The 27,918-nt window shown below is 32.9% G+C and overlaps 2 protein-coding genes across 2 annotated transcripts; one reads left to right on the forward strand and one right to left on the reverse strand.

The window, feature by feature from the left end:
- Positions 1-558: 558 nt before the first annotated feature.
- On the reverse strand, positions 559-2,354 carry LOC143622008 (putative BOI-related E3 ubiquitin-protein ligase 3). The gene is made up of 4 exons (XM_077093267.1): positions 2,238-2,354; positions 2,041-2,132; positions 1,650-1,966; positions 559-1,313 (listed from the first exon to the last, which is right to left on the reverse strand). The coding sequence occupies exons 1-4, from the start codon at positions 2,303-2,305 to the stop codon at positions 789-791; spliced, it is 1,002 nt and encodes a 333-aa protein (XP_076949382.1). The 5' UTR covers positions 2,306-2,354; the 3' UTR covers positions 559-788.
- A 22,169-nt stretch (positions 2,355-24,523) lies between these two features.
- On the forward strand, positions 24,524-26,037 carry LOC143622009 (uncharacterized). The gene is made up of 3 exons (XM_077093268.1): positions 24,524-25,023; positions 25,105-25,290; positions 25,752-26,037. The coding sequence occupies exons 1-3, from the start codon at positions 24,568-24,570 to the stop codon at positions 26,034-26,036; spliced, it is 927 nt and encodes a 308-aa protein (XP_076949383.1). The 5' UTR covers positions 24,524-24,567; the 3' UTR covers position 26,037.
- Positions 26,038-27,918: the final 1,881 nt, after the last annotated feature.

Here is a 27,918-nt window from a genome sequence, read left to right on the forward strand (position 1 = left end):
TAGTTACAATGACAACGGTCGATTAGAGCAAGATTATGATAACTTTAGTTGCTAAGACTTGCTTATACATAAAAATATATTTAATTTAAAACTACAAATTTATTCGGGTTTTTCGGGTTGACCCAAAACTTATAAATCAAACCCGAGAACCAACCCAAATTACTTTGGTTCGGGTTCGGGTTCGGGTTCGTCTTTTCTCGGGTTTGGGTTCTTCGGGTCGGGCTAGTTCGGGTCGGGTATGGGTTTTTTGGGGTCGGGTTTCAGGTAAAAGTGACATCCCTACCTGTCAATACACCTTAATGATTACTATAAAAAGAATTTAATAAAATATTTCCTATTAAGGAATTAAAATTACATCGAATTAGATTTTAAATGAAAGTTTGTTAAAGAAATTAAAATTTGTGATTCAATTTGTTACCTAAATGATTACAAAAAGATCACGTTAGGTTTCTTGATTTGTTTCACCCATATATGCATCTATACATGGTAATATACTAATATCATTACCACCTATTAAACGAAATCGCAAACCCCAAGTCAATTAATAAAGCACGCAGTTAACAAGTGCAACATCTGACTCGATAAACAACCTAATTAGTTAAGCAATTATACAATCAAGACCTTCTAAACAGAACCTAGAGCTTTTGTTAAAAACATCATGCATACCTCAAAACCAAAAATGAAACAAGTCAGCATACAGCATTCCTCAAATTAAAACAAGTTAAACAACACCAACAACAAACGACCATCTGTTACATAAATCTAACACAAGTTGTTCAAACAATCTGTTACATATAAACCTCCATGCCTATGTATTTGGAGCATTGGCACAACGGGCACATACTAACCTTACTTTCACACTCTTTACACAAACAAAGATGCTTACATGGCAACAAAAGCATGCACGCGTCATTAACTGTACATACCTTACATGCCATCGCGCCATTATTATTATTACCTTTGCAAAGCAAGTGGAAATCAATCGCCCGGCCATGGCAACAAGAAGCCGTGTCATCAACCTCACAATCACCACATCCTTCTTTACCATCTTTGCCCTGTGCGTGCACTCGTTGCAGATTGAATTTCAATGTGTTGATCATATTCTCGTTGTATTTGGCCCGTTGCTGCCATGTGTCGGCTTTCAAGGCTAACTCTTCCACCTGCAATTCAAGTTCCATGTTCTTCTTGTTGATGTTTTCCACCTCGATTTCTTTTTCACGGAGCTTCTCAATGAATTTGTCTTCGACGTGTGAGATAATTTGAAGTTGGCTCGTTTGTACCTTTTCTAGAACCGCTTGCCTCAATCTGTCGGCCTACATTATGACAACGAAAACAATATTATTACATGAATTATATAGGGTCAAGTCATTTGGACCGTATGATGTCGGACCAACTCTGCACGCTAGAGCATGTCACATCATATGGGCTGTATGATAGGACGAAAATTGGTCATACAGACCGTATGAATCTGTCAGTGGTCACATCAGTATTTTTTTGTCAGTCAAAATATCATACGGGTTGTCCCTTCACACGACCCTGTATGACCATATTCACCTGTCATACGGTGCTAATGGCCCATTCTTGATTCAAGATCAAAACTTTGTGCATAAACATATAAAATCATAAATCAAACATGCTCTTAAAAATACCTGAATTTTCATGAACCTATCAATCTCAGCATCCTGTCTACGCATCTCAAGTTCAATATCATCTCCCAACATCCGAGAAACAAAAGACGACTCACCCGATGAACCCAGCCTTCCATTATCAAGCGACAACCCCAAACCAGTCCAAACAGACCGAGGCTGCAAGAAATCAATAGAAGACATCTGAGAATTCGCATTCCGATTCTCAAAAAACTCTTGCTCTTTCGGCCGCTTGTTTCTCAACTCCATCTCATAATTCCGGTGCAAATCGAACCCGCCATCGCTAGCATCTGTGCCCGGTGCAAACCCCACTACATGAACTGAATCAAAACAAAAATTAACATAGCAATTAACATTTCCAGCTACAAATTAAAATAGGGTTTTTAGGGTTTACATTGTGGGATGTACGGAGGATGATGAGCTTGATCAGCGTTTAAATAGTTAATTGGCGGTGAAATTGAACCATCAATGTTTTTGAATACATCTCTAAACATGCGAATTGAAAGATAAAAAAAAATTAATCAGATTTTGATAAAAATTATAATTTCTAGGGTTTTACAAACTAATAAAATTGGGGGTTTTTGATAATACCTGAAGGGTTTTGATTGCTGTTGCTGTTGCAGGTAGTGTTGGAAGTTGTGGTGGTCAGGCAGAGCCATGCCGGACTCCGGTGGTCGGTGTGAAAATGTGAAGAGAGAAGGTTGAACAAGAAAGATTGGGCCGATGGTGTTTTGCAATTTGGTCCTTTGAGTATTAATATTGGCTTAGGCTTAATGTTTACAAGTGGTTAACTTTGGGGGTATGTTTTCAAACTTAAAAAACGATGAGGGGTCTGTTTCAATGTTTTAGATGTGTGTTTTATGATCAAATATTTCTTTAGTTAAGTTTAATTATAAAGAAACTAATTTATTTTGAGAATTGGTTTGCAAATTTCTTTTAAATAAGACATGTGTTTTACCCAGCGTGTTGTGTTAAGGCAGTTCTGTGAAATCCGGTGATGATAAAACTCAAGCGTGCAGTCGATAAGTCGACGCGAATTCGATCGGTTTCGGTTATGTGAATTATTGTACCGAAACTAAAACCAAAATATTCGGCATTTATATTGTCGGCAAACTCGGGCGGTGGTAAAACCCAAGCGTTGTCGGTCCCTGGCATTTAGGCGGTAACACGACATGAATTCGGTCAATCCGTTCGTTCCAGTACATGAGCTAAAACGACGGAAACAATAAAACAATTGAGGTGGATCAACAGGTTGCCATTGGTAAACCCGAGCGTTGTCGATCCCAGGCGTTGAGGTTGTTTGTTACCGTACGGGAATTAAAACAAACAAAACAAACCAAAGCTGACGTTCAAAACGAACTAAAAAATTCCAAGGAGCAATACGGTGCCGCCAAATGACCCAATCAGGACTTAGCAGCACCAAAGTCCTCAATTGTTATAAATAGTAATATTTGTGTTAAGTTTAGATGAGATTATAAGTTCATCTTTAAGTTGAATGGTTAAGCAGCCGTGCAACATTACTAACATGGTTAGGGACGGAACCACGGGAGGGTTCGGGGGGGTCACTAGACTCTCCAGCCGATCAAACTTTTAACATGAATATTTGACACCATGTCCATTCTTGCATGTTTTGATTCTCACAATTAGGTAGAATATAAAGAAAAAAGAGTTTGGAAACTATTGATTAATATATTTTCTGGTCACTGGAGAAAAGAAGCGGTGCTGCGTTAACTGTTGAAATATGTGTGGGGATAGGCCAATGAAGAAAATGGGTTGTATAAAAAAGAGAAAATTCCTAAAATAGCCCATTCTAAAGAGAATGCCCAAAATAGTCCAAAAATCTTGAGTATTCCAAATAATTTGGACTGATGAGACACATTGGGAAAAGATCTTTATTATGAGGGAGTGTGACAAACTTTTAAAAATATTGAGGGAGCAAACCAAATATGGAATAATGTTGATGACAAGGCCAAATTTGTGAAAATGTTGAGGGAGCAAGCCATATTTCTTTCGTAACTTTTCTTCTAAAAAAAAGTCTTCCCATACGGTATTTTTATCTTTCCTATCTGGTCCGTACAAATTTCAAATTCTTGGAAAATGTTCCTTTTAATTTCGTCTTGGGAGACGCATTTAAGAGAAATTTGTTTTACGGAGACAAGATTTTTCTTAAATGTGTCTCCCAAAACAAAATTAAAACTTGTTTATTAGGTAAACAACTCGATTAGGAAACGAAATAATCAATAAATGACAAAATCGGGTATAATAACTCAAAGATTCCGGCTTGGACAACAAGAAAACGAATTGGGATATGTTATAACAAGGAAACGAATTAGGATATCTTTGTGAACGACATGTGGCTCGAAAACCTCTTCAACTAAATCATCAACACGATGATTTTCAGAGAAAACAACATTACTATGAATTTGAGTTACTGGAATTGTCTTTTCGATGACAGATTCTAAAGTTTTGACATTTTAGGCTTTTCCTCTTTAATGATATTATTCTCAGTCATAGTAGGATCCATAGTCAGATGACTTTCTGGACCAATTTTCTTAAGATCTCCTATGTCTGGAATACTTGTATAGTCATTATGAAAAGGAGGATGGATTCAAACAAACCCTAAACCTGCTTTGCCATTTCTCTGTTGGTTATTGTTCACCTTAATGATTTCATTTAGAAAAAACAAGAATTTTCCAATTTTATTCTTTAATTCCAGTATCTCATCTTCAAGTTTAGTAACATTGATTCTGAGTTTCAAAATTTCTTGAAACTGACTATCAATAATGATTAGTTTGACTGAAATCTCTGTTTTTAAATCGTGATTACTATCCGACAAAGCATTAATCTTTTCTTTTGATTTCTCATCAATCTCGAGTGCTTGTCGATAGTTGTCACGAATCATTTCTAACTCACAAACCAATTGGTCATTGTGAAGACGAAGTGAATCAAGTTTTGATTGATTTTCATCCGAATGAGCACACTTTTGTGCATTAACAGCAAATTCATTAACTTCATTAGATTCAACTAGAATAGAATTAGGAGATTTATAACTAACCTCCTCTATCTTTGCCATACACGCAAAGGTTTCATGTTGTTCCAAGCTTGAATCTTCTGTTTTAGTTTCTGAATCCTCACTTTCACCCATAAGATTATCACCTCTTGCATCTTCAAATTTTTGAGCTTGCTCAAACATTGCCAAATTTGCTTGATTTTCTTCAGTCGGAACATTACCCAACAACCGTTGAGACCAACCAATTCCTTCTTGAGCAATCAAAGCTTGTGACCCACTAGATTTAGATGATTCGGCTCCATTTGATTTCTCTTTGGATTCAAAGTTGTTATACTTCATGTTGGAGCTTCTGTCTTAAGACTTAGACCCAGAAGAGTATTCCTTTTTAGGTTTGTCACATTCTTTGGCAAAGTGACCAAACTCTTGGCAATGATAACATCTGACTTTCAATTTCTCAAAGCCATGCTCCGTTTTAGATACATTAATTCTAAAATGGAGCACGAGTTTTATCACGGTTGGCTTTCATATGGTGGGTTTCTGCGGTAACTGATGGCGAGTCCAGTCACCAGCGCTGATTGTGATCACAAGCGAGGATGGATTTTGCAAATGAATATTTCCGGATGGCCGGGCTTTGTTGGTCGTTAAAAGAATTTGGGTTAAAATAGTTACTTGTTAATTAAAGTTTTTATTATTTATATTAAAAGTTATTTGTGCAAATGATACAGATATGAAATCATGATTGGTGGTATAATTTGGGTGTTCCCCTTTACTTTCGTAGTCCTCAACGCTGAAACCCTGCGCACAAAAACTGCCCTAATAGTCATAGTAATAGTATAATACAACTCCTTCTTGGCCTCTTTCTTCAATCCAACATATCATTCTAATCGTAACCTCGACCAAGATGCAAGCTGCTGCTACTACTATTACTATGACTATTAGGGCAGTTTTTGTCCGTAGGGTTTCAGCGTTTAGGACTACGAAAGTAAAGGGGAACACCCAAATTAGACCACCAATCATGATTTCATATATGTATCATTCGCACAAATAACTTTTAATAATAGATAATAAAAACTTTTATTAGCAAGTATTTATTTTAACACAAATTCTTTTAACGACCAACAAAGCCCGGCCATCCAGAAATATTCATTTGCAAAATCCATCCTCGCTCGTGATCACAATGGCTGGCAGATCTTTACCCGTCCTTTGCATAAACCTCTTAACCTTCCTCACAATCATCGCAATGCTCCATTTTGGATCCATTAATTCAAGATCGTCTTGATCGATCTGATCATAATCCTCACCCGTTAAATCACTTGTAGCAATCTTGCTACCCACCATTTGTTGGTATGATGTCATGAAAGCACACATGAAGGCAAATTGTTGTTGTAACACCCCGGCTTAAGTGGAAACGCCCGAGTGTGCCATACAGATTACTCAAAACACATGTGACACTATTAAGTAAAAATATTATCACTAATTAATTTACAAGTCAAGTACACAAGTTTGCAATAAGGAATACAAGGAAAATGTAAACACAACTAAACATTTTGTCCATTTGTTTAATTAACCTAAGTCTAGTGTCTTCATCGAGCTTCATCCTCTAATAACGGTACATGTAGCATATATATAAAATACGGTCAACTAATTAAATAGTTGGTGAGTTCACACAATTTTAATATAAGTACATAAAAGCCATGCAATTCCATGAAACTTGTGAAAAGTATAACTACAGCGCATGCAATGTCCTTTCCAGTCGGTAACAACCAACTTACTCGGATCGGGGGTCCCTTTTCCACTCATAGCAAAATGGTTCTGAGTGCAAGGGGGGGCGTATGATCATACTTATTGAGGCAACCATGAGCAAGTAATTTTGACCAACTCAAGTAAACACACAAGTCCATGATATGAATTGCAGTTTTGTAAATGACTCGATAAACCATTCAATAGATAAGATATATATGCTACACCAAAATGTATAAAAGCGTTGAAAATGGAGTGTGAGAAACTCACCTCAAATTGAAGACAAACTTGTAATAAAAGCCGAAAGCACAACAACGAAACCAAAGCAACCGAAAGTGTGTTAAAGAATCCGAAACGATTGAACTTCTCGAGCTATAAATTAAAATAAATAAGGAATTTAAAGACTAACTAACGGGATTAATAAAGTTACTTATCGCTTAATTTGTTGGGAATATATTATTTAATTCATGTATTATTTTAATATTAATCTAGGTTTTACCAGAAATTTTAATGGTTTATATTATTTTAAGATTAAACTATGTTTTTGAATTAAAGTTAAAGAATTAAAAGATAACAAATTTTAAGTTAACGAATTGAGATTAGCAAATTATAAACTATCAAACAGATATAAATTTAACAAATTTTAAAGTTAATGGGTTATATTAATTTAATATATTTTGAATTTAAATTTACACAACAGGCCCTTGATCTTTCAAATTTTATTAAAACATAATTTAAAATAAATTTACAATCTAGACCTTGAAATTTTGAAATGTGCTATACATGAAAAGGAATGTATAATATTTGGATATTTTCGTGTTATACCCGAATAGATTGTAACTCGATTTAAATGAGAACTTTAAATTCTGACGGTTTATTAATTGAACAAAATGAAAAGTAAACGAGCGAACAATAACGTAAATAATCAGAAATATTATATAAATGAACGACAACGAACTAAAATGCATTGAAATGATGAAACGAATCGGTTTAACGAACGAGTACAAATTCAAATAACAATTAACGAATGCCACATAACATGAAACGAACTTGAGAATATATATATATATATATAGGGTTTGGATCAAATACAAATAAAATTAACGTGCTAAACGTGAGAATCAAGTAAAGTAATTATATATATAAGTAGAGTAATTATATAATTCTATGATTTAATTACATAATTACTCTACTTATATATATAATTACTCTACTTGATTCTCATGTTTAGCATGTTAATTTTATTTGTACATTAACTTTCCCCTCTATATATATATATATATATATATATATATATACATATATATAAACAAAAAACCAAAAATTCAAAGTGGGTCGGGTTTTCGGATTTGAAAAGTAACGAATGTTACAGTTGTTGAGCCTCCTTCATATTCACATTAGGTGGTTGTTAAGTTTAAGGAATTGTACTAGAAAAATTACCAGATCCAGATGACATGAATGATATGTTAGGATTACTCTCAACCCCTTGAGGAATCTCTTGGTTGGTTTGAGAGTAGAAAGCAGTAATTGGAGCAGATGTGCTATTCACAGGAAGGTGGTGTTTGTTTTTTGTCTGAAAATCTTCCCGGTCTCTTATGTCTGCGCCGCGAAACCACGTGCAGACCTTTAGGCTTGCAGACTGTTTGTTTTTCTGAAGACATTTTATTAAAAAACGTGTTCTCGCCCTCTTATCCTAGAAGACATGGACCTTCCTCTTTTCAGATCTACTGCATCTTCTATCTTATTCCAAACCCTAGCCCCCTTTCATTCTACCTTCTCCTCCCCTTCATCTCCTCCCCTTCACCACCGGCGACCTCCACCACCGACGCCGCAATAGCCGTAGCCACCGCTGCTCCTCCCTAGTCGACCGCCGCCGCTGCTCCTCTCTAGCCGACGACCGCCGCTGCTCTTCCACCTAACCCAGCCGACCGCCACTCCTCCTCCACCTACCCCAGCCGACCGCCGCTGCCTTCCTTTCTCCCCACATCACCACCGCCACACGCTGCTCCGCCACCTCCACCACCATCTACCTTGGCATGCTTATTTCTTCAAGATTTGATAGTCTATTCGCCATTATTGTAATTGTTTTGTTATTACTAGTTGTTGAATAAAGTTTTATAGAAGGTTTAGATTTATGAATGTGTTGTTTGATTTTTTGTTAAAATTGTGCAGTTATTACTAGTTTGTTGTGGATTAAAGTTTGTAGTAGGTTTATGAATGTTTGTTGTTTGATTATTGTTAAAATTGTACAATTATTACTAGTTTTTTGTTGAATAAAGTTTGAAAAAATCAGTTTATAAATTTTCCGTTTATTATAGCAGTCTGCAGATGATAAAAAACAAACATTATTCTTGCTGCAGACTACAGAGGTTTGGTCCACCTCTTCTGCTGCAGATGCCTGCAGATATAGTCCGTAGACTGAAGGCATTTTACCTCTTAAAAAACAAACAGCACCGAAGTGTTCCACCATACAGAGTTGGATCTTGATTTTCTTTTGACAAATTTTGACATTTCAAATAAAATTCTCTCTCCTCTAGCTTCTGCATAAAGTCCACTGTTGTAAGATTGTTTTTTTTTTTTTGAAAAATCCGTTCTCTTTTGGTGCTAGCAGATAAGTGGAATATGAAGAAGGTAATACATTCTTCAGAGTATCAATCTGTTCAACATCATCAGGAAGCATAGAAAAATTTGTGATTTCAACAGCTAAATGACAAAATCTTGTCAATAATTCACTGACTATCTCCCCTTTCAAGAGATAAAAATTTCTAAACTGAAATTTCAGCATAGATTTCATACTTTCTGTAGTGTTACCCATGCTTCTCATTCTTAGATGTTGAAACAACAAAGCACAGATCTTAATGTGACTCATTTGATGAAAACTGTGCTTTGGTAATGCCAATGTCAAAGTCGAATAAGCCTTTGTTTCAATCTCGTAGGCTTTCTTTTCTTCGATCGATATATTAATAAATTCTTTCTCTTTATCACCAAGCATCACTGGTTGATATTTAGTTTCTAGACTCTACATGCATTCTGAATGAACAGCTCCCAAATGCGCTTTGAATCTCGGTTCCCATTTAGGAAAATCACACAAATTCATCAGCCTTCGGCATTTAGTGTGAGACCCTATCTTTGCATCACAGTTCAGCATTTGTTGCATTATGGCATTTTGAAAAGCAATAGCATAGAAATTAGTCATGTTTGAAAGTTTCAGCATTAAAATTACCAAGATTGAAAATTGAGGGTATAAGATGACAAATAGTGAAACTTGATTAGTGAATGAGAAATACTTTAAACTTGAACAAATGAGAGAATTAACGAAATCGGTACTGTTCAAACGAATGAACGATACGAATGGTACGTTTATCAAGAACGAATGAGGAATAATGAAAGACGAATGAGTGATTAACTAATGTAATGAAACACTGTACGAATATGAGAATACGAATGAGATAATACACGAATGTGATTGAGACGAATGTGTACAGTGTAACGAATGAGCTGCAATATCATGAATGAGTTGTTAGACAGCTGTTATAAACGGTTACGACAGTCTAATGAATGAAGTTTGAAACTAACGAATGGCTCAAGACATTAACGAATGTGCATTCATATCTTCAAATTTATCCAGATTCAAATAACCACAAACCTGATCCAAACTAATCCAAACTTAATCAAATCTCAACCAATTAACACTATTAACCAATCAACCAAGTAGCAATTCGATTCCGAACCTCAACGAACTTGTCTGAACACTACAATCCTCTCAATTCATATCCAATTTGACCAAAACATAGTTAAAACTCGAATACATTTCCCGCGTAAATCAATTACAATAATTCAATATGAATTAACACGATTAAACGAAGTCAGATGATCAAAACATCAATACGAACAATCCTTTGATCAATTCAACATCAATTAACATCATTACAACACTTAATTGATCATTTTTCAATTCGAACAGTTCGAAACTCAATTACGTTTAATCCGATACAATTATGATTCAATTTAGTGATGAATTGAATCAAAATCAAGTTCTAAACATGACTCAATCAGACATAGGCTCTGATACCACTTGAGAAACATCGATCTGATTGATTACTTTATGCATCTTGTCAACGATATGAATTATGTTTAGGTTTGCGTTAGATTTATGTTAGTGTGTGTAGTGTGTGTATTGAGAGACAATTTTGGCAGAGTAACGGCTTGGAGATTGATAAAATAAAATTGTTATTGATAATGATAAGTTATAGTTTATATATAGACGAAGAGTTCATTCGTTAGCATCCCCTAACGAATGAACCCCATTCGTTAACTACATACGTGATACAAGACTTAACAGATGATCTAATACTTTAACACTCATTCGTTAAACATGCTTAACGAATGAGGTCCAAAACACATGGGTCTCATTCGTTAAAGACTCTTTAACGAATGAGCCTTTTACATTAATTCCCAAAATATCCCTATACATTATCAAATATCAAAATGCGTTATAACAAAGACAGAGATGTAAAACCGTGCTCTAACTTATCTCATTTATTATGAGCATACGCCGTCTTAGTAGCCATAGCCCATGTTCGTGAGGCATGGTCCCGAAACCAATTATTTGTTCCATATTTAATTGTTGATACTCATTATATTAATTTACGATTTTTCTCATATATTATAATTATTATCAACTAGCAATTACTTGCTCAACTTTATGTTGACAAACCTATTGTATTTTGTATACATATTGTAGGATATCACATGGCGTGAAGTGAAGCATGAAGAATTTAGTTTGGCTTTAAGTTATTTAAAGAACTGGATATTGTTTTTTTTTGAGTCGTTTGGATTTGCTTGGTTATTTGTAATTTCTTTTGAATATTATGTACTTTGTTTGAATTTGATAAAATAATTAGATACTGTCACTAATATTACTATGTTAGTGCCTTGTGAGTTGTGAGCAATCAGTTCGCGCGTCCTGCATTTCCGTGTTAGGTTGGGGTGTGATAGCTACCGTACGGGGGTCGGCCTACCCCTGTGAAAAAAAATATTTTAGTTGTATATACATGCTAAAATCTTGACCAACCCATGTAAATTTTGACACCGACGCCTACAAAATAGTGAGAAGGTAGAAGCAGAGTCAAAGCAAGGTGAGAAAACAGAAATATGGTCATCGCTGTTTCTTCTGGTCAAAATTATTGAAGTATATGTAGCACAGTCACCTGAGAGCATTCTCAACCCGTTCTCTAAAAATAAGAGGGAGATTTGCAAATTATATGGTATGATTTTGAGTGGTTGCTAGTAGAGGAGAGAGAAAATGTTATATGAGAAAGTTAAATTTGGAATTTCACTATTCATACCGTATAATTTTTTAATATTTTATGAAGTTGTGAGTGGAGTAGAGAGAAAATATAATGATAAATGTATAAAAAGTATTATTTAATTGAACATGAAAAAAAAATATAGTGATTTTAATATAATTATATGATATATATATATATATATATATATATGGTAAGAAATGGGCTAAGAAAGAGTTGATGAAGAAGAAAGGATATAAGGGTTTTTTTTAACTCTTTCTTCTTTTTGTGTTTATGAGTAATGTATGTGTTGTTGAGAATTTAGAAAGTACAATTACTTCAACCCTAGCTACAGAGTTTAGTCAATATTTTTCAAACAACTATGGTGTTAAGTATTGTTTATATCATAGTGTTTTAACTTATAAAGTTACTGGCTTTTATTCTTTAGGTTACGGGGGTAGTTTTACAATTTTCATTTCTAATATTTATATATTTTTTTGAATTTTAATTTTATTTATTGTAAAGAAGTTAATAGTATACATAGAGTTTGATTATGAAAGGGTTTCTCAAATAAATGAGATGTTATAACCCGTTTAAAAGCTATATGAGTTTGGTGAAATCCATGACCCGCTTATTTTTTTTACTATAAAATTATTTCTTAATTATAAATAATATCTTCTTTTTTAAATAATTGGATATTAATTTTTAGTATATCCCTATTTGATAAGATTTTCATATCAAATATTTGGTGAGATTAATTTTTTAATTAAATGAGATGTTATAACCCGTTTAAGGGCTATCTGGGTTTTGTGACCCATACCCGTGAATTCGGGTCAAATACATGAGAAACCTCTACTTACAAATAAAGCAATTTGATGGCTTGAGGAGATGTGAAAAACAACCAAAGAGCTTTTAAAGATTTCGTTTATATATATATAAGATTAAGATAATATGAAATAGAACTATAGTTTTTTTCATTTGAACTATGTTATGTACTTTATTTGATTAATAGAAATATATGGATTTTTAAGAACGAATTCTTTTAACTATTTATGTAATCGTGGTGTGTTTTTGTTTTTCATTTTTTATAAAAAAGCTTATCATATATTATCACATACATAAATCTATACGTTTTTGCACATCTGCTCGGACCTGCTTCCTCAGTGCGAATTGCTATTAACAAAATTTTGAGATGTGTTGATAACTTATTTTGGTTTAATGTTAGTTTGTGACCTAACACGAGTGATTTGGACAGAAAACAAAAATTATTATATAGTGTTAGATACGTTCTCCTTCAAAACTTCCGACCCATGTGAAAAAAATTTCTAGGTCCACCACTGCATACTACACAAAACAATCGAGTTCAAGTTTGTGTTTGGTGCTCTCAAGCAAGAACAAGTTAGTACAAGGTGTTCTAAGCTAAAGTAAGGCTCTGATCAGTTTCCAGTAGTCATAAATATAAGCTTGGAAGTAAGGTATAGTATCGCTTCACTCGTTTAAATTTCGTTATTACATTTTAGTGAGTATCCAAGTTGTTATTGATCAAACCTTACATAAGGTATACTAAGTGTTTTAAGCATGTATAAGGTGTTAGAACATATAAGCGGATGTTGGAAAAATGCCCAAAATGATTTTTAGTCTTAACGAGTCAAACAGAAGAATGAGACGGATCATCTAATCTTGATACGGTCCGTCACAACAAAGGTTCAGTCAACGGGTCAAACTAAAATGATACGGACCGTCTCATATTGATACGGTCCATCTCATATCAAATTTTATTAATTTACTTAAAATTAAATTTTGAACCCAAAAACCGAACTGGCAATTATAAACTAGGTTTGAAATGATAAAACAAGGCCTGTATGGTTTGCAGCTGGATCAAAGCAGAAGATCTAGGTATTTATGTAAACATATTTATGATATGTTAAGCACTCGAAAACGTAAAGGTTATCTGAACAAGTTCACCGATAGAGTAGAAAGGTTAATACATTAAACTTATTAAACTGTCGTACTTCTATGAAACATATCGGTATTTGTTTCAGAAGAGTCAAAACATATTTACAAAAGAAAACCTTTAAACAATTTAATATGTTAATTTTACTCTGAAGAAACAGACATGTTATTTGCCCTAGAGCTGAGAAGACAAATATACTGTTTATCTTAAAGAGTCTGAATAAATTTATTTTACTCATAAAAGACAGACATGATATTTGTCTTAGAACTGAAAAGACAATTATACTGCTTATCTTAAAGAGTCGAAAACTTTTATAAAATGTTATAACACAAGATAGAATAAAAGTACTCAGACTAAATGCAAGTGTGTCTGGATCTAAACATAATTGACAAGTAGCAGGCATGTTATGTGTCAGTCTCAAACCCTATCTCCAGCACAACTACGGGATGTACTATTTACATGTGTGTGTATTATAGTGATACGCCCCACGGAAAGAGCCGATACTCTACTGAGCTGCATATAAAATTGTCTTGATATTATAACAACAATTCATAAAATACTTTAGAGTGAGTCAACGATTCACCAGCATATTACTGACGTCTTTCTAAGACTATTTTACAGGAAATCGAGCACGTTAAATATGCAGATAGAAGATAGAGGTATAGTCATTACATGTTATCTGATGGCTTAGATATTTGAAATTAAAATAATGTATAGATATTCAAAAGGCATGTTTTGTAATATTTAACAGGTTTTTAAATTCCAACATGTTATAAGAAATAATACTTTAAAAGCTTCCACTAAAAGAACAAATTTCAAATCCACAATCGGCTCTTCATCTTTCATATCAGTTTGTGTAGTCATATGGGGCGCGGAACATCGACATTGGTCGACGTTGAGGGGCATAAATGAGGGACGATGTAGAGAGACTAGCGGGCACGGTGAAGGAAATGACCATTGCATCTTGGGAGTTCTACCAACTGTCCAGCTGTGTATAAAAAAATTGATACAAAATTTGTATATACCAAACAATTGCTAATTATTTTTCGACATAATTAGAGAAATTGTCCTTTATCTTTCACCCAAATTTTACTCTTGGTCCCTTATCTTCAAAATTGATCGTTTTTGTCCTTTAGGTTTCATAATCCAACAACGTTTATCCTTTTCGCCTAACCTAGTTAGTTTTTCTCGTTAATTCAGGTCATGTGTGTAACACCCCGGCTAAAACGGATTGCGCCCGGGTGCGACGTACAGATCACTCATAAGCTCGTAACGCTATTAAAGCGACAATGATTATATTTAATTCATTCCAATACATCACAAATACACAATCCAATATTAATACAATAAACTTTGAATTTTCGTCTCTTGTAACCTAATAGTCCAACTATTTTATTCTTCGATCCTTAAACTTCAACCTGCAGCACGTTAAAAATAATATATTTTGTCAACAATAATGTTGGTGAGAATTCATATAGGTTTTGCATATATATAATACAAAAAGTTTAAAATTCACAAGTCAAGATGTATTCCCTAAATCATAAAGCAAAGAAAAGTAAATACATGATATTCCTGTTCGCTTGACAAAAGTCAAATCTACTAAAAAACCCTCGTTCGCCGCGCTACTTGAGTATAGAATAATGATACCGCCATTTAAAAATGGAAGGCGCAGGGACGTCTCGTCAGACCCTCCCGCTATGAGTATGTGTATGAATCTCCACCAATAAAACAATAAACAACTAGCACATAACCACATAGTTTGAAAGCAATATGATTCAAAACAAATACATACAAGACACGCACGTGAATTTCGGTTTGCAACATGACACAATGAAATCAAAGTTTGGAACGTGCTACACCCCAAAACGTTAAAAGATGAAAAATAGGGTTATGAAAAGTCACCTTATAAGTTGATGTGATAAAGAAATCCGATATCGTCGAAAATATTAAGAATGGCAAAGGAAACCGAAAGCGTCACAAAGGTCCAAAAGAGCAATTTACACTAACAATGATAAATAAAAACGAGACTCAATCGATAATTTAACGGGGTTAAATATTGTATAAGCTTATATTAAAAATTTAGGAATTATTTTAATAGTTTTATAGATTTTGATTACTATTTTAATATTTATGATTTAACGGAAGCGCGTTTAATTTTATAATATTATTAGTTATTGACGAAGACGCAAAGTTAACATGTTCAGGATTCTAGAATTAATAATTATAAGTTAGATATTTATTTAACGTGTTAACGGAAATGGGTTTTAATATTTTAAATGTTACGTTATGAATCTTTAGCGATTTTTAATTCACGTATTACGAGAGTGGAAGTTTGGTTTTTAAGTGAAAAAGGGTGAGATATAATTTATAGTTAATTTATATAGTTTTTAATTAATTTAAACTGATTTCTATAATATATTTATGATTTTAAAATGATTTATTATATATATATACTAATAATAATAACATAAAACAATTTAAATAAAATAATGCTTGACCTAGGTTTCGAACCCAGGTATAAGTGTTATGATTGAAGCGTGTTAACCAGTTGATCTAGGGGATATATTCTGTTTAAGATTTGGTTTATATTAAATAAATAATCTAATAAAACTAAGTATTATAAATTATTTAACAACAACGCTGACCCGAGGTTTCGAACTTGGGTCTGGTCGTTTACTCACGAAGACGTTAACCACTGGACCAATATCACATTCAGGTTACACTATGAAAAGGATTATTAATATATAAACATTCTGGATCATCTTGAAAATTCAAAACCCTAGCTTATAAATCTATGATTTTGTTCCATGTACGATAAAATTGATTTAGGAGTTTTGATTAACAGCTTGAAACGAATCAGATGCATATATAACTTACCTGAAACGGTGCTGTGAAGATGATGAACGGAGGTTGCCGGAAAAGCGGTATTAGATGTTTGATTATGATATTACAGAGAGTTTGATTGTTTAGATTGATGTTAAGGACGGGTTTAGACGATGATTTGCGTGCTATTTATAATGCTAATTGGAGCGTATAAAGATTAATTGATGTTAATTGTGTTTAACAAAAATTCCGGCGGTTTAAACGATTTTTACGGGATTAAAACGCGCACAGTAGCTGTTAATATACGTTTCTATCGGTACATACGCGAGTATTATTAAGTTCAAAAGTTGTTACGACGAATTAATTGGTCAAAGACGAGGATTTGGGGCTTGTTTTAATGTTGGCCGGAAAGTCGGGCTCGCCGGCGGCGAGTATCGTCGGGAAACCGGGGTTAGGGGTGGGGGCTGGGATTAATTTTAATTAGAATATTATTAATTTGAATAATTTATACTTTCAGCCCCTGGACTTTCAAGATTATACAAACAACAACAATTATTCCCAGTAAATCCCAAATATAGCAAAAACTATTAGTAGGGATTTGGGAGGGTGGGATGTAGGCAGGCCTTACCTCTATCCCTAAGGAATAGAGGGGCTGCTTCCAAGGGACCCCCGGCTCCAAAACAACCAACATAAAAGTAGAATAGTAAATAAAGTATAAAATAGACTATTGAAAAGTGTAATATTTAGTACTAACGAGAAAAAAATTGATAAGTAAAATAATCATAATAAATAATAGTATTTGTAGTAAAAATAAGCAATACTGGTAACAAAAAACAAATTATACCAAGATGGTAAGGTTATGGCTCTAAGACATATTTATAAACAAAACTATATCATCTCCTTAGAAGTCCTTAACCTTAATCCTACTTCTCCAAGAAGTCCTATCATCAACCATATCCTCTGAGAGATGCAGGTTTATCAAATCGTGCCTAATCGTCTCCTCCCAAGTTAATTTGGGTCTACCTTTACCCCTTTTGCCTTCTATAGTAATGTTCTCTACGGATCTAACAGGATAAATACCATTTGAACCTTGCACTTTGAAATACTTATAAATAAAATAAAATTTATAACTTGGATACCTTTCGAATTATTCCCGATTAGATAGTGATTTGGTTAATGTAAAAATCCGGAGTTTTAATAATTGAACAAAAGTAATATAAAACAAACGAACAATGAGCGTAATTCCTCACGAAGATAACCATAACAATGAATAATGAACAACAATACGCGTAAACGATAAATTGGGTCGGTTAAATATTTCAATAAAATCGACGCATATAAAATACATTAAGCGAAACTTGAAAATAATAATATATTTATAAACAAAACCAAAAAATTAAAAATAGATCGGGTTTTCGGGTTTGAAAAGTAACGAATATTACAATGTGCCTTGCACATGAGGGCAAATTAGTCATTTTACCTATTAAATTAAAAAACGTAATATTTAAACAAAAAAAATAAAAAACTTAATATTATATATGTTATATATAAATAATGAGTAGATATACACACACTCTCTCTCCCCCCCCCCCCTCCTAGTTACCACCAACCACCACCGCCTGCTACCACCGCCAAGCCCACTGGTTCACCACCACACATACAACCTCCTCATCCCTAAATTTAAACCCTACAGTCACAGCTTGAACAGCTGCCGCAACAACCACCCACAACAATGACGACACTCCGACCACCACCACCCCCTCACCACCATCATTCACCCCCACACCACCGCCATCCAACTTCCAACCGTCATCTCCACAAACACCACCATCTCTGCCGGAATATATGGTGTTGAAGATGATGCTCCGGAAGACAGTCCCCACCGGAATATATATGGAGCAATTAGCGTTGAAGATCAGGAAACAGTGAACGAACTTCAATTAGGGCCCGATTTGGGCGAAAGACGGTGAATGAGCTTCGATTAGGGTTCAGATTAACCGGAATACAATGAATGGACTTCGGTTTAACAGTGCTTGGCTTCCTCCGTTCAAATAAAGACCTTTCAGAGTGAAGAGGGTTGCGTTCATGGCTGGGGGGTGGAGCGTAGGGCAGCTGTGGTGGTGAGTTCCGGTGGCAGTGGTGGTGGCTTGTCGGAGAAAATGGTGGTGGTGGCTCGCTGGAGATTAAGCTACGGTGGTTGTGGACGAACTCAAAGGGGAGAAGAGAGTGGGGTGACTAGGTTAATGCGCACACACACACATATATATAGACATGGTGGACCGGAACACGGTTGACCATGGTGGTTTCCAGTGGGAGTGGAGGTAGAGGTGGTTTTCTTAGTCGGAGAAATGCGGCGGCGGTGGCTGCTAGAGAGCTTGGTGGTGGCTGCCAGAAAGCTTGATGGCTATGGAGGAAGTAGAAGACTAATTTTAATTTAATGGGTAAAATGACTAATTTGCCCTCATGTGCAAGGCACATGACCTGACTTAACGAGAAAAACTAACTGGGTTAGGCGAAAAGGACAAACGCTGTTGGATTTTGAAACGTAAAGGACAAAAAAGATAAATTTTGAAAATAAGGGACCACGAGTGAAATTTGAATGAAAAATAAAAGATAATTTCTGTAATTCTGTATTATTATTCTTCATATTTCTAACACTCAACTATGAATCAAAAATAGTCTAAACAATCTCCACTTTTTATTTTCATTTTTATTTCTTTTTTATAAAAGCTAGGTTTATCATAATTGTCAGATTCATTAGCGGGAGACCATCTGTTCATGGAGGCGGCTCTAGCCACAATCAGATATGCTCACCATCATGCCTAAAGTTCACATTCACCTTAAAAACGACCTCAATTAGTCATGATCATGTGGTTGATTGAAACATTTTTTCATGCCGTCAAACTTACATTACAGATTTTAAAGTCGTTTTTTATTTTAAAGTCGTTTTTTATTTTGGATGGATAGATAAGTTTATCATTTTATCTACATTTATATTATTAAAAAACAACTCTTTAGTTATCTTTAATCACCTTCCGTTAATAGCGTATAACTATTATGCATTAAATTATTTTTTTATTTATTATTAAACAGTAGCTTTTAAGCCCGTGTATTATATCGGATTTGTCAAATAATAAAAATAAATAAAGTCTGTTATTTGAATGAAATGAACAAAATTAAAGGTAAAAAAAATAAAACATGTATAATACAAATAATAAGAAGTCTAAAATCTCAAATTTACAAATTTGAAAAAAAAATCTCTTTATATACAACATTTGACAAAATTGTTTTGACTCATTACCTATGAATAACTATGATGAATGAGATGAAAGATTAGAGTTAGAAGGGAAATTGTAACATATTTGTCAAAATTGTTTTGACTAATGAGCTATGGATATGTAAGATAAATAAGATGAAAAATTAGAAAATTAGAAAGAAAATTATAACTCATTTGTCAAAATTATTTTAACCCATAACCCATGGATAGCTAAAATGAGACGAGAGATTAAATAATTAGAAAGAAAACTATAACTCATTCGTCAAAATGGTTTTGCCCTATAACTCATGGATATATAGCATGAATGAGAATAGAGATTAGGACAAAAATGAATGTGAGATTGTCACGTTATGATTATTATTTTCTTTTATTAATATAGTTAGATTAGATTAGATTTAGGCTTTTTATATTTTTTAATTTTGAAATAAGGTTTAAAGTTATCCGGTTTTTTAGCCAATCCGACAAATAAAGTAACCAATAAAATGTCGGAATCAACTTCTTCGTCAAAGGATATTAATCCATTTTAATGTTTGATTACCAAAAATTATTAACCTTAAATGAATATCACTTATATTTTAAATCAAAACAATTAATAAATTGAAGATGGGATGTAACCCAAAAGTCGTTTACACGAAGTTTTAGCCAAAATGGAAGTATGAAAGTAACATGGACTTCTATATACGTTGACAGCTGTACTTTGGCTGGAGGAACCTTCTTCTCAGCTCATTGCCATCATAGTCGTCTTATAATATATCACATAGAAAATAAACCTTATGAATTGTGTCATTTTTTACAATACATTTAGACAATTTTTTTTTTAAAATCAAACTACATTTTTTTCACAATTTGTTACTGTTTCTTTAATTCAAATTAGGAATGAAAATGAAACCTGAACCCATTAGAAAAATCTGAAATTCAAAATATTTGAAACGAGTAATACCCGTCTCATTAGGATATGATCTTGGGTTTAAGATTACTTTTGAAATTTTTTCACAGGTTTAAGATTTGTAATATGCTCGATTAACCAACCTGATTTTAATCTTAATCAATTATATTTCACACATAAAATTGTTAAAAATACATGACCTATAATTAAAAATAGGTATATTGAATTTTATCAGTCCAAACTATTACATATTGACGGATAATAATTCGTACTTTTACCTTTTGACCAATGATAGTTCTAAATTTAACTTTTATTGTAAAGAACAATCCCGGTAACATAACCATCATTGGTTTTACATTCAATTTTCATTTGATCTATACTCGGTTTTGCTCGTACATTTCTCTATTGCGTTCATTATCATTATTGTGAAATAAATCAATTGAAAATCAAGTATAAATCTATGTAATAGTTAGAGTTCTTAAAGTGTAAGTAATTGAGTATTATCGGTTAATATGTGATGGTTAGAGTTATTAAAATTCAACTTTTTATTTTATTTTTTTTTAAGTATGAGGTGTGAACTAGCAAATGATATTTCATAATTTTGTTTTGTTTTTTTTTATATCTACACTAATCCAGCTTGCAAGTTCAGTCAATCAAACCATCCACATATAATCCCTCTTTTAGAAGGGCGGTGTAGGGGCTCATTACCCTAGAGTCGCTGCCGTTGTGATAGAGCATGAACATACAACTTTATTGAGCCCGAAGTTTAGTTTTTATATTTATATTTTTAAAACCACTGAAAATAGAATAACTTTCATTCGGTTTTTGCACATTCATTTTATGTGATGGTAAGACCATCATCAATAAGGCAACCCAAAAACATTCATAAACATGCCCAGTCAGCTAATATATCAGAAAAGTACTCGTTCTTCAAAATTTCTAAAACCCTTCCCAACAAGAAAACCCGAAAATATTTCCACATCATCACCACCTTTTACACTTATTTTTACCTACCAATATTTTACATTTATTTTACTTACCAGTATTTTACATTTATTCAACCATGGACCCACCATGTTCTAACCCACCTCCAATTTCCCATTATTTTATGCAAAGAACACGTTTATATTAAATTCTTTCACAAAAATTTGTATCACAAGAATCTATCAATCCAATGATTGCATGAGCCTAAGAATACCAACTAAGCATAAAAAATGGCCATAAATCTCCTATTGGAGATGATCTAAGTAGCATTACCCCCTCACCCAAAAGGTGAGTATTCGGCTGCTGCCGTTCAAAAAAAAATTATATTTATGCTTGTAGGTATGTAACACAAAATTTAAAAATAGTTTAAAAACATATTTATTATGAGAACTAAATGTAGAAATAATAAAACGTCATAGAACATGTAAAAGATCATAGTATATACTAGGATAGTGGCCCGTGTAATACACGGGCGGAAAATAATAAATTTGTTTGGTAAATTTAGCATTTAAACTTATTATTTGTAACCTTGAAATTAATAGTTTTTAAACTTAAAATCATAATATTAACCTTGAAAAAACATAATATTCGTTAAAAACCTAACAATTATAGTTAATGAATTTTTTAAATTAATAAGTATTACACAATAAATATTCATGAAACATTTATTTTATTATTTGTCATTAGCACTAAAAATCTACTATTAATAACTTTAATCCATAAAATAATATTGAAAATACCATTTAGATGTGCATGTTTATTAAAAACCATCCAAGTTAACAACTTTTTTTTGTAATAAAATTACATCTCCAAATATCTATATTACTGAAAACATCATACAACGTTTGTAAAACTTAAAAACTAAAGGAACCTTTCGGAAAATCCACTGCTTAAAAATGTTAGTTTGAATTTGATTCCCCTGTATTTAGCAAAACTTAAAAATTAACCGGTGACAAACTTTATTTGAAATACAAAAAACTTAATAGTTGATTTAAAAAATAAGTCAGCAGATCATGAATAATATATACGAAAAATAAAATAAGGAATCATATAAAACTGTGAAATATTATATTTTTGTTTTAATAATTACCATACACTATCAGAAATATTATTATGCTGTAAAAGGTTGACTTCGAAAATTTTAGTAACAATTTTAATATTATATATTTGAAGTATTTTTTTAATTGTTTTTCTAAAATAAAACGTTAGTTAATTATCATAATTAAAAATATCAGTTACATATTTTAACTTTGAATTCTAGTAACAAAAGAATTTAAAATTGTAAAGAAATAATATTTAGGAAATTGAATAATTAAAGTCAATTAAATGATTATTGAATTTAATTAATAAAGAATTAGATGGAAATATTATAAATAGTAATAAATTGTGTGACATCCTATGTGGATAAGCTAGTATGGTGTCTTGTGGACAATATATTTTGCTTTAATAGTATAGTTAGATTAGATTTATAAGTGGTTTGGGTCCAATAATTTTCATAATCTAACTAATATATTAAAGCAAAACCAATTTGTCCACTTGTCTTTTTCCTAGGATGTTCACCTAATGTTCCATGTCATCTACTTTCCATGCTTATAATTTCCACATAATTAATTAATTAATTTTAATCATAATGCTAATTAACATCTAAACCAATATATAACACAAGCATTGGTCAAACTAAACATTCAAAGTTTTAAATGCATAACTTAACATTACTTTGACTTTATTACGTCTAATCTAACTAATATATTAAAGCAAAACTAATTTGTCCACTTGTCCTTCTCCTAGGGTGTCCGTCTAATGTTCCATGTCATCCACTTTCCAAGCTTATAATTTCCGCATAACTAATCAATTAATTTTAATCATAATGTTAATTAACATTTAAACCAATATATAACGCAAGCATTGGTCAAACTTAACATTTAAAGTTTTGAATTCATAACTAAACATTTTTTTAACCAACCTAAATATAAATGTTTAAATTACATCGATACAGAAGGCAAGCGGACAACAAGCTGCGCTGCTACCCCTTTTTGAATTGCAAAACCCAATCTTTTAAAAATTGCATTTGCTGATCTTTGAGTCATAACATTACTATGTATGACCCGCTAAACACGGGCAAGTAACTCCACAGCTTCAGGCGTGAGGAGACCAAAAGTGTCAAAAGCAAAAGGAATAAATACATGTTGGTTGTCAAGACACACCTTAACATTTATTTTGACTTTATTACATCTAACTAATATATTAAAGGAAATCAATTTGTCCATTTGTCCTTCTCATAGGGTGCCCACCTAATGTTCCATGTCATCTACTTTCCATGCTTATAATTTTCACATAACTAATCAATCAATCAATCAATCAATCATACCCAGTAAAATCCTATTGCTAAACTTCTTACTCTGCTATTAAAGCAAAACAAGATATCCACATGGCTTTCAAATAGGATGTCTACATAAGCTTACAATGTTTCCATCTCTAGAATTACCACATAATTCACCAATTAATATTTTTTAAAATCATAACCTCACTAATTAATTTTTTCTAGAATCATAACCAATTATTTCCTTTCAAATGATTTAAAAACCGATTTTGACTACAATTAATTATTTATAACTAATTTTTGCTACCTTTTTTAGTATGACTATTACTTTAGCAATTCAATGATTTGTTTATTTATACAGTTTCTCATTCGCACTATTTATACAAAATTTTCCAACATCTTGTGGTTTTGCAGAAAAAAATGTAAAGAATTCTTATGATATATATATAATGTCTGAAATTTTTTCCATCCGTGTATAACACGGGGCACTGTCCAAGCATTGATGATGACAAAATGAACTGGATTTCAATTTACACGATTCAACTTATTTGACTTAAAAAAATGATAAGATTTCAATATTTTCATTCTATAATTACTCACCCCCTTGGACTTCATTTGCAAGCAACTCAAAACCCGAATATGCAACACACCCAAACCGATTCCGAAGCCACCAGCCTGACGGCATCCTCACCACCCCGATCGCCTCCCCGCCGCCCCGTGTACTACGTCCAAAGCCCATCACACGATGGCGAAAAGACCATCTTGTCCTCCCACTCCACCCCCGCCTTACTCAGCCCCACCGCCTCCCCGCCCCACTACGGGGCCCACCACTCCCGCGAATCCTCATCCACCCGCTTCTCGGGCAAGGTATCCTCATCCGACGTCGCCATGAAGCGATTTTCTAAACCCTGGGATCATAAACATTTCAACTCCATTGAAGAAGAAGGTCTTCTTGATGATGAACAGCCCGAAAGATCGATACCCCGTCGGTGTTATGTTCTCGGGTTTATTATCATTTTCCTGATATTGTTTTTTATGTTCGCGTTGATACTATACGGGGCTGCTAAGCCCCAGAAGCCTAAGCTGACTATGACGGTTGGTTCTGGGATTCATTTTTAATGAATTACGCTTCTGCTATTTGAGTTGATCTAATATTATTTAATTTTTTGTTTTCAGAGTATTACGTTCGAGAGATTTCTCGTTCAGGCTGGATCGGATTTCACCGGAGTTGCTACTGATATGGTGTCGATGAATTCGACCGTTAAATTCACTTTCCGTAACACTGCCACGTTTTTCGGCCTCCACGTCACGTCTACGCCGCTTGATCTTACGTTCTCTCAGATTTCAGTCGGCTCTGGCACCGTAAGCATCTTAATTCTTAACAAGTAAATTGGTAATTGTTTTGGTTTCATGGTCGGTTTTTGGACGGTCGGTTTCAAAGTTTTTGAATCGTGTCCCTGGCTGTAAAAATCGTGTCTATGTGCTTATTAGTCTGTAATTAATCGCTAGACGGTGAGACTAGCCATCGATTAATTATTATTTTGTCAAAATCACTCAATTTATATATAATATTTTGTATGTATTTGTATATTCGAAAATCTACTATATATTTCAATCTGATCAATCCCGATTAATCGATAGTTCTTATTTCACTGCCCGGCTAGAATAATGAGTACTACAAACGAATTGTTTGGTTACGGCATTAAAAACCTGACCAAACCGTAAGATGGATATGTTTTTATTTTTGAAGCATTTTGGGCTTCCTGTTTGTGAATTAGTCAAACCACTGTTATATTATATATGATTGAATTTTGATTTTGTAGATTAAAAAGTTTTATCAATCAAGAAAGAGTCAGAGATTGATGAAGGTATCGGTGATAGGAGACAAGGTTCCGTTATACGGAAGCGGGCAGCTGCTTAAGAGCTCGAAGGGGATACCGACGGCGCCTGTGCCGTTGAAGCTGCGGTTCGTGGTCCGATCAAGAGGGTACGTTTTGGGTAAACTGGTTAAACCGAAATTCTACCATCGGATTGAGTGTTCGGTTGCTTTTGATCCTAACAAGATCAATGTTCCAATGACCCTTAAAAATAAGTGCATACTTCTGTGATGCCTTTTAGCCTTTTTCTTTTCATTTTCTTTTGTTATTGGTGGGAGGTGAGTGGGGTACAGCTAAATATGTAATTTTTCTATTATATATATTTTTTTCTATATTTGTGATATCTTAAACACGTAAACACTAAAGAATATATATATTTATATGTAGATTGGGTCACACGGTTTTGCAAATTAGTGTTTGTTAATGTCAAAAGTCAATAAAATATTTAAATTTTGGGTGTTAAAAGTCAAAAGTCAAGTCAAGAAAATGGAAAGTTTATGCACAATTCTTTTTAATGGCAATTATTGGGTCATAATTGTTTGTATAACGTTTCGTTATAAATATATTAATATTAATATTATAGCTATCAACACCTAATATAAATTAGTTTCCTCTTTTCCCTCCTATAAATATCCTATTGTATTTCAACGTAACTTACACATGATTAATAAAATATCTTCATTTCTTTCTACATGTCATTCTCGTATATCATTTTATTAAGTTATCATTGTTCTTTATTCTCTCAACACAAAACATATTTTAGTTCATACAATTTTGGTTATGTTAAAGATTTGTATTATATCTCTTACATCTTTCGTAATAATCCATATTGTGATTCATACGATTTGGGCTAAATCAAGATTTACATATTTTATTATTATTATTCCAACTACTATTTTATCTTTAATAAATCATATAGAATTTATGCAACATTGGACGCATACATGATTTTAGTAACCAAAGTGTTATACACTAATTTTATATTATTACAAACCAACTTTTTGATTTGTTCTTCGCAAACATGTGTTAATCAAGCTAATTATAATTCCTATTCATATCAGAATCTCTATTTAAAGTTATTAAAATCATATGCTAATTTAGCATTAAAAAAAGTAAAATGTTATTTAATTTGATTACCATAACTCCATTAGTGTTATTACAAGAGCAATAGATTGTTTAATAAGTATACTAGTTTGCGACCCGTCTATTATACGGGTAGTTCTTGAAAATACAATATTTAATAAATAATCGATATATAAGAAAAAATAAACCTATTAAACACTATTAATACACAGTCGTTGTACAATTGTTCTTAAAACAGTTTTAAAGTAAAAGATTATTATCAATATCAAATATTTGAAAAAAATAAGAAGTAAATACTAAATTAACAAATTTTGAAAGCATAAATTTTAAGAATGGTAAATATTATTTTACTACTATGTTAAAAATGGTGAGGTTTAATGTAGAAGTGACAAGTGGCAAAACTTGTAACTTTTTATTAGAGAGTATAGATATAGATTTTTTTGTGGGGTGTTTGTACTTTTCTTCATGCCGAGTTAACAAAAAGAAAAGATGGGGTTGGTTTTGGTTGTGTTAGAGAACAAAATATGGAAATACAAATGTGAAATCACATGATCGCTTGAATGATAATACAATGTTTTCTCATATTTATAGTCTTGTACTAAAGAAGCATAACACATATACAATCATAAACATGAAGTTATGGATCATGATTATCTAATGGCGTGACCGGTTAGACCACACCAAGTCAATGATGTGAAATATACTGAAGAACCAAAATGATTCTTCCTAATAATTATACATGTAATATTGCTCTCAATAGAAATTATTTATTTACCAACTAGAGAAGGGTGTGAATCCCTATATGTTATGGAATGCGAAAAGGATACACATATCTGAATATGATACCATTTAGTGTTTTAAAATCGATGTATCGTCTAAATTGTTATAAATTTCCCAACATGAAGTTTTTGTGATTTATGGCTTGGCTAATGAGATAGCAAGCATAATATTCTAGATTTTCATATTTATTTTTGGTAAATTACTATTAATAGATGAATTGATTTTGTTGAGACGATCATCAAACGTCTAT

Source organism: Bidens hawaiensis, unplaced genomic scaffold (genome assembly GCF_021521415.1).
Source record: "Bidens hawaiensis isolate Kalapana, Puna unplaced genomic scaffold, B.hawaiensis_p1.1 tig00003004_1, whole genome shotgun sequence".
Lineage (NCBI taxonomy): Eukaryota > Viridiplantae > Streptophyta > Magnoliopsida > Asterales > Asteraceae > Bidens > Bidens hawaiensis.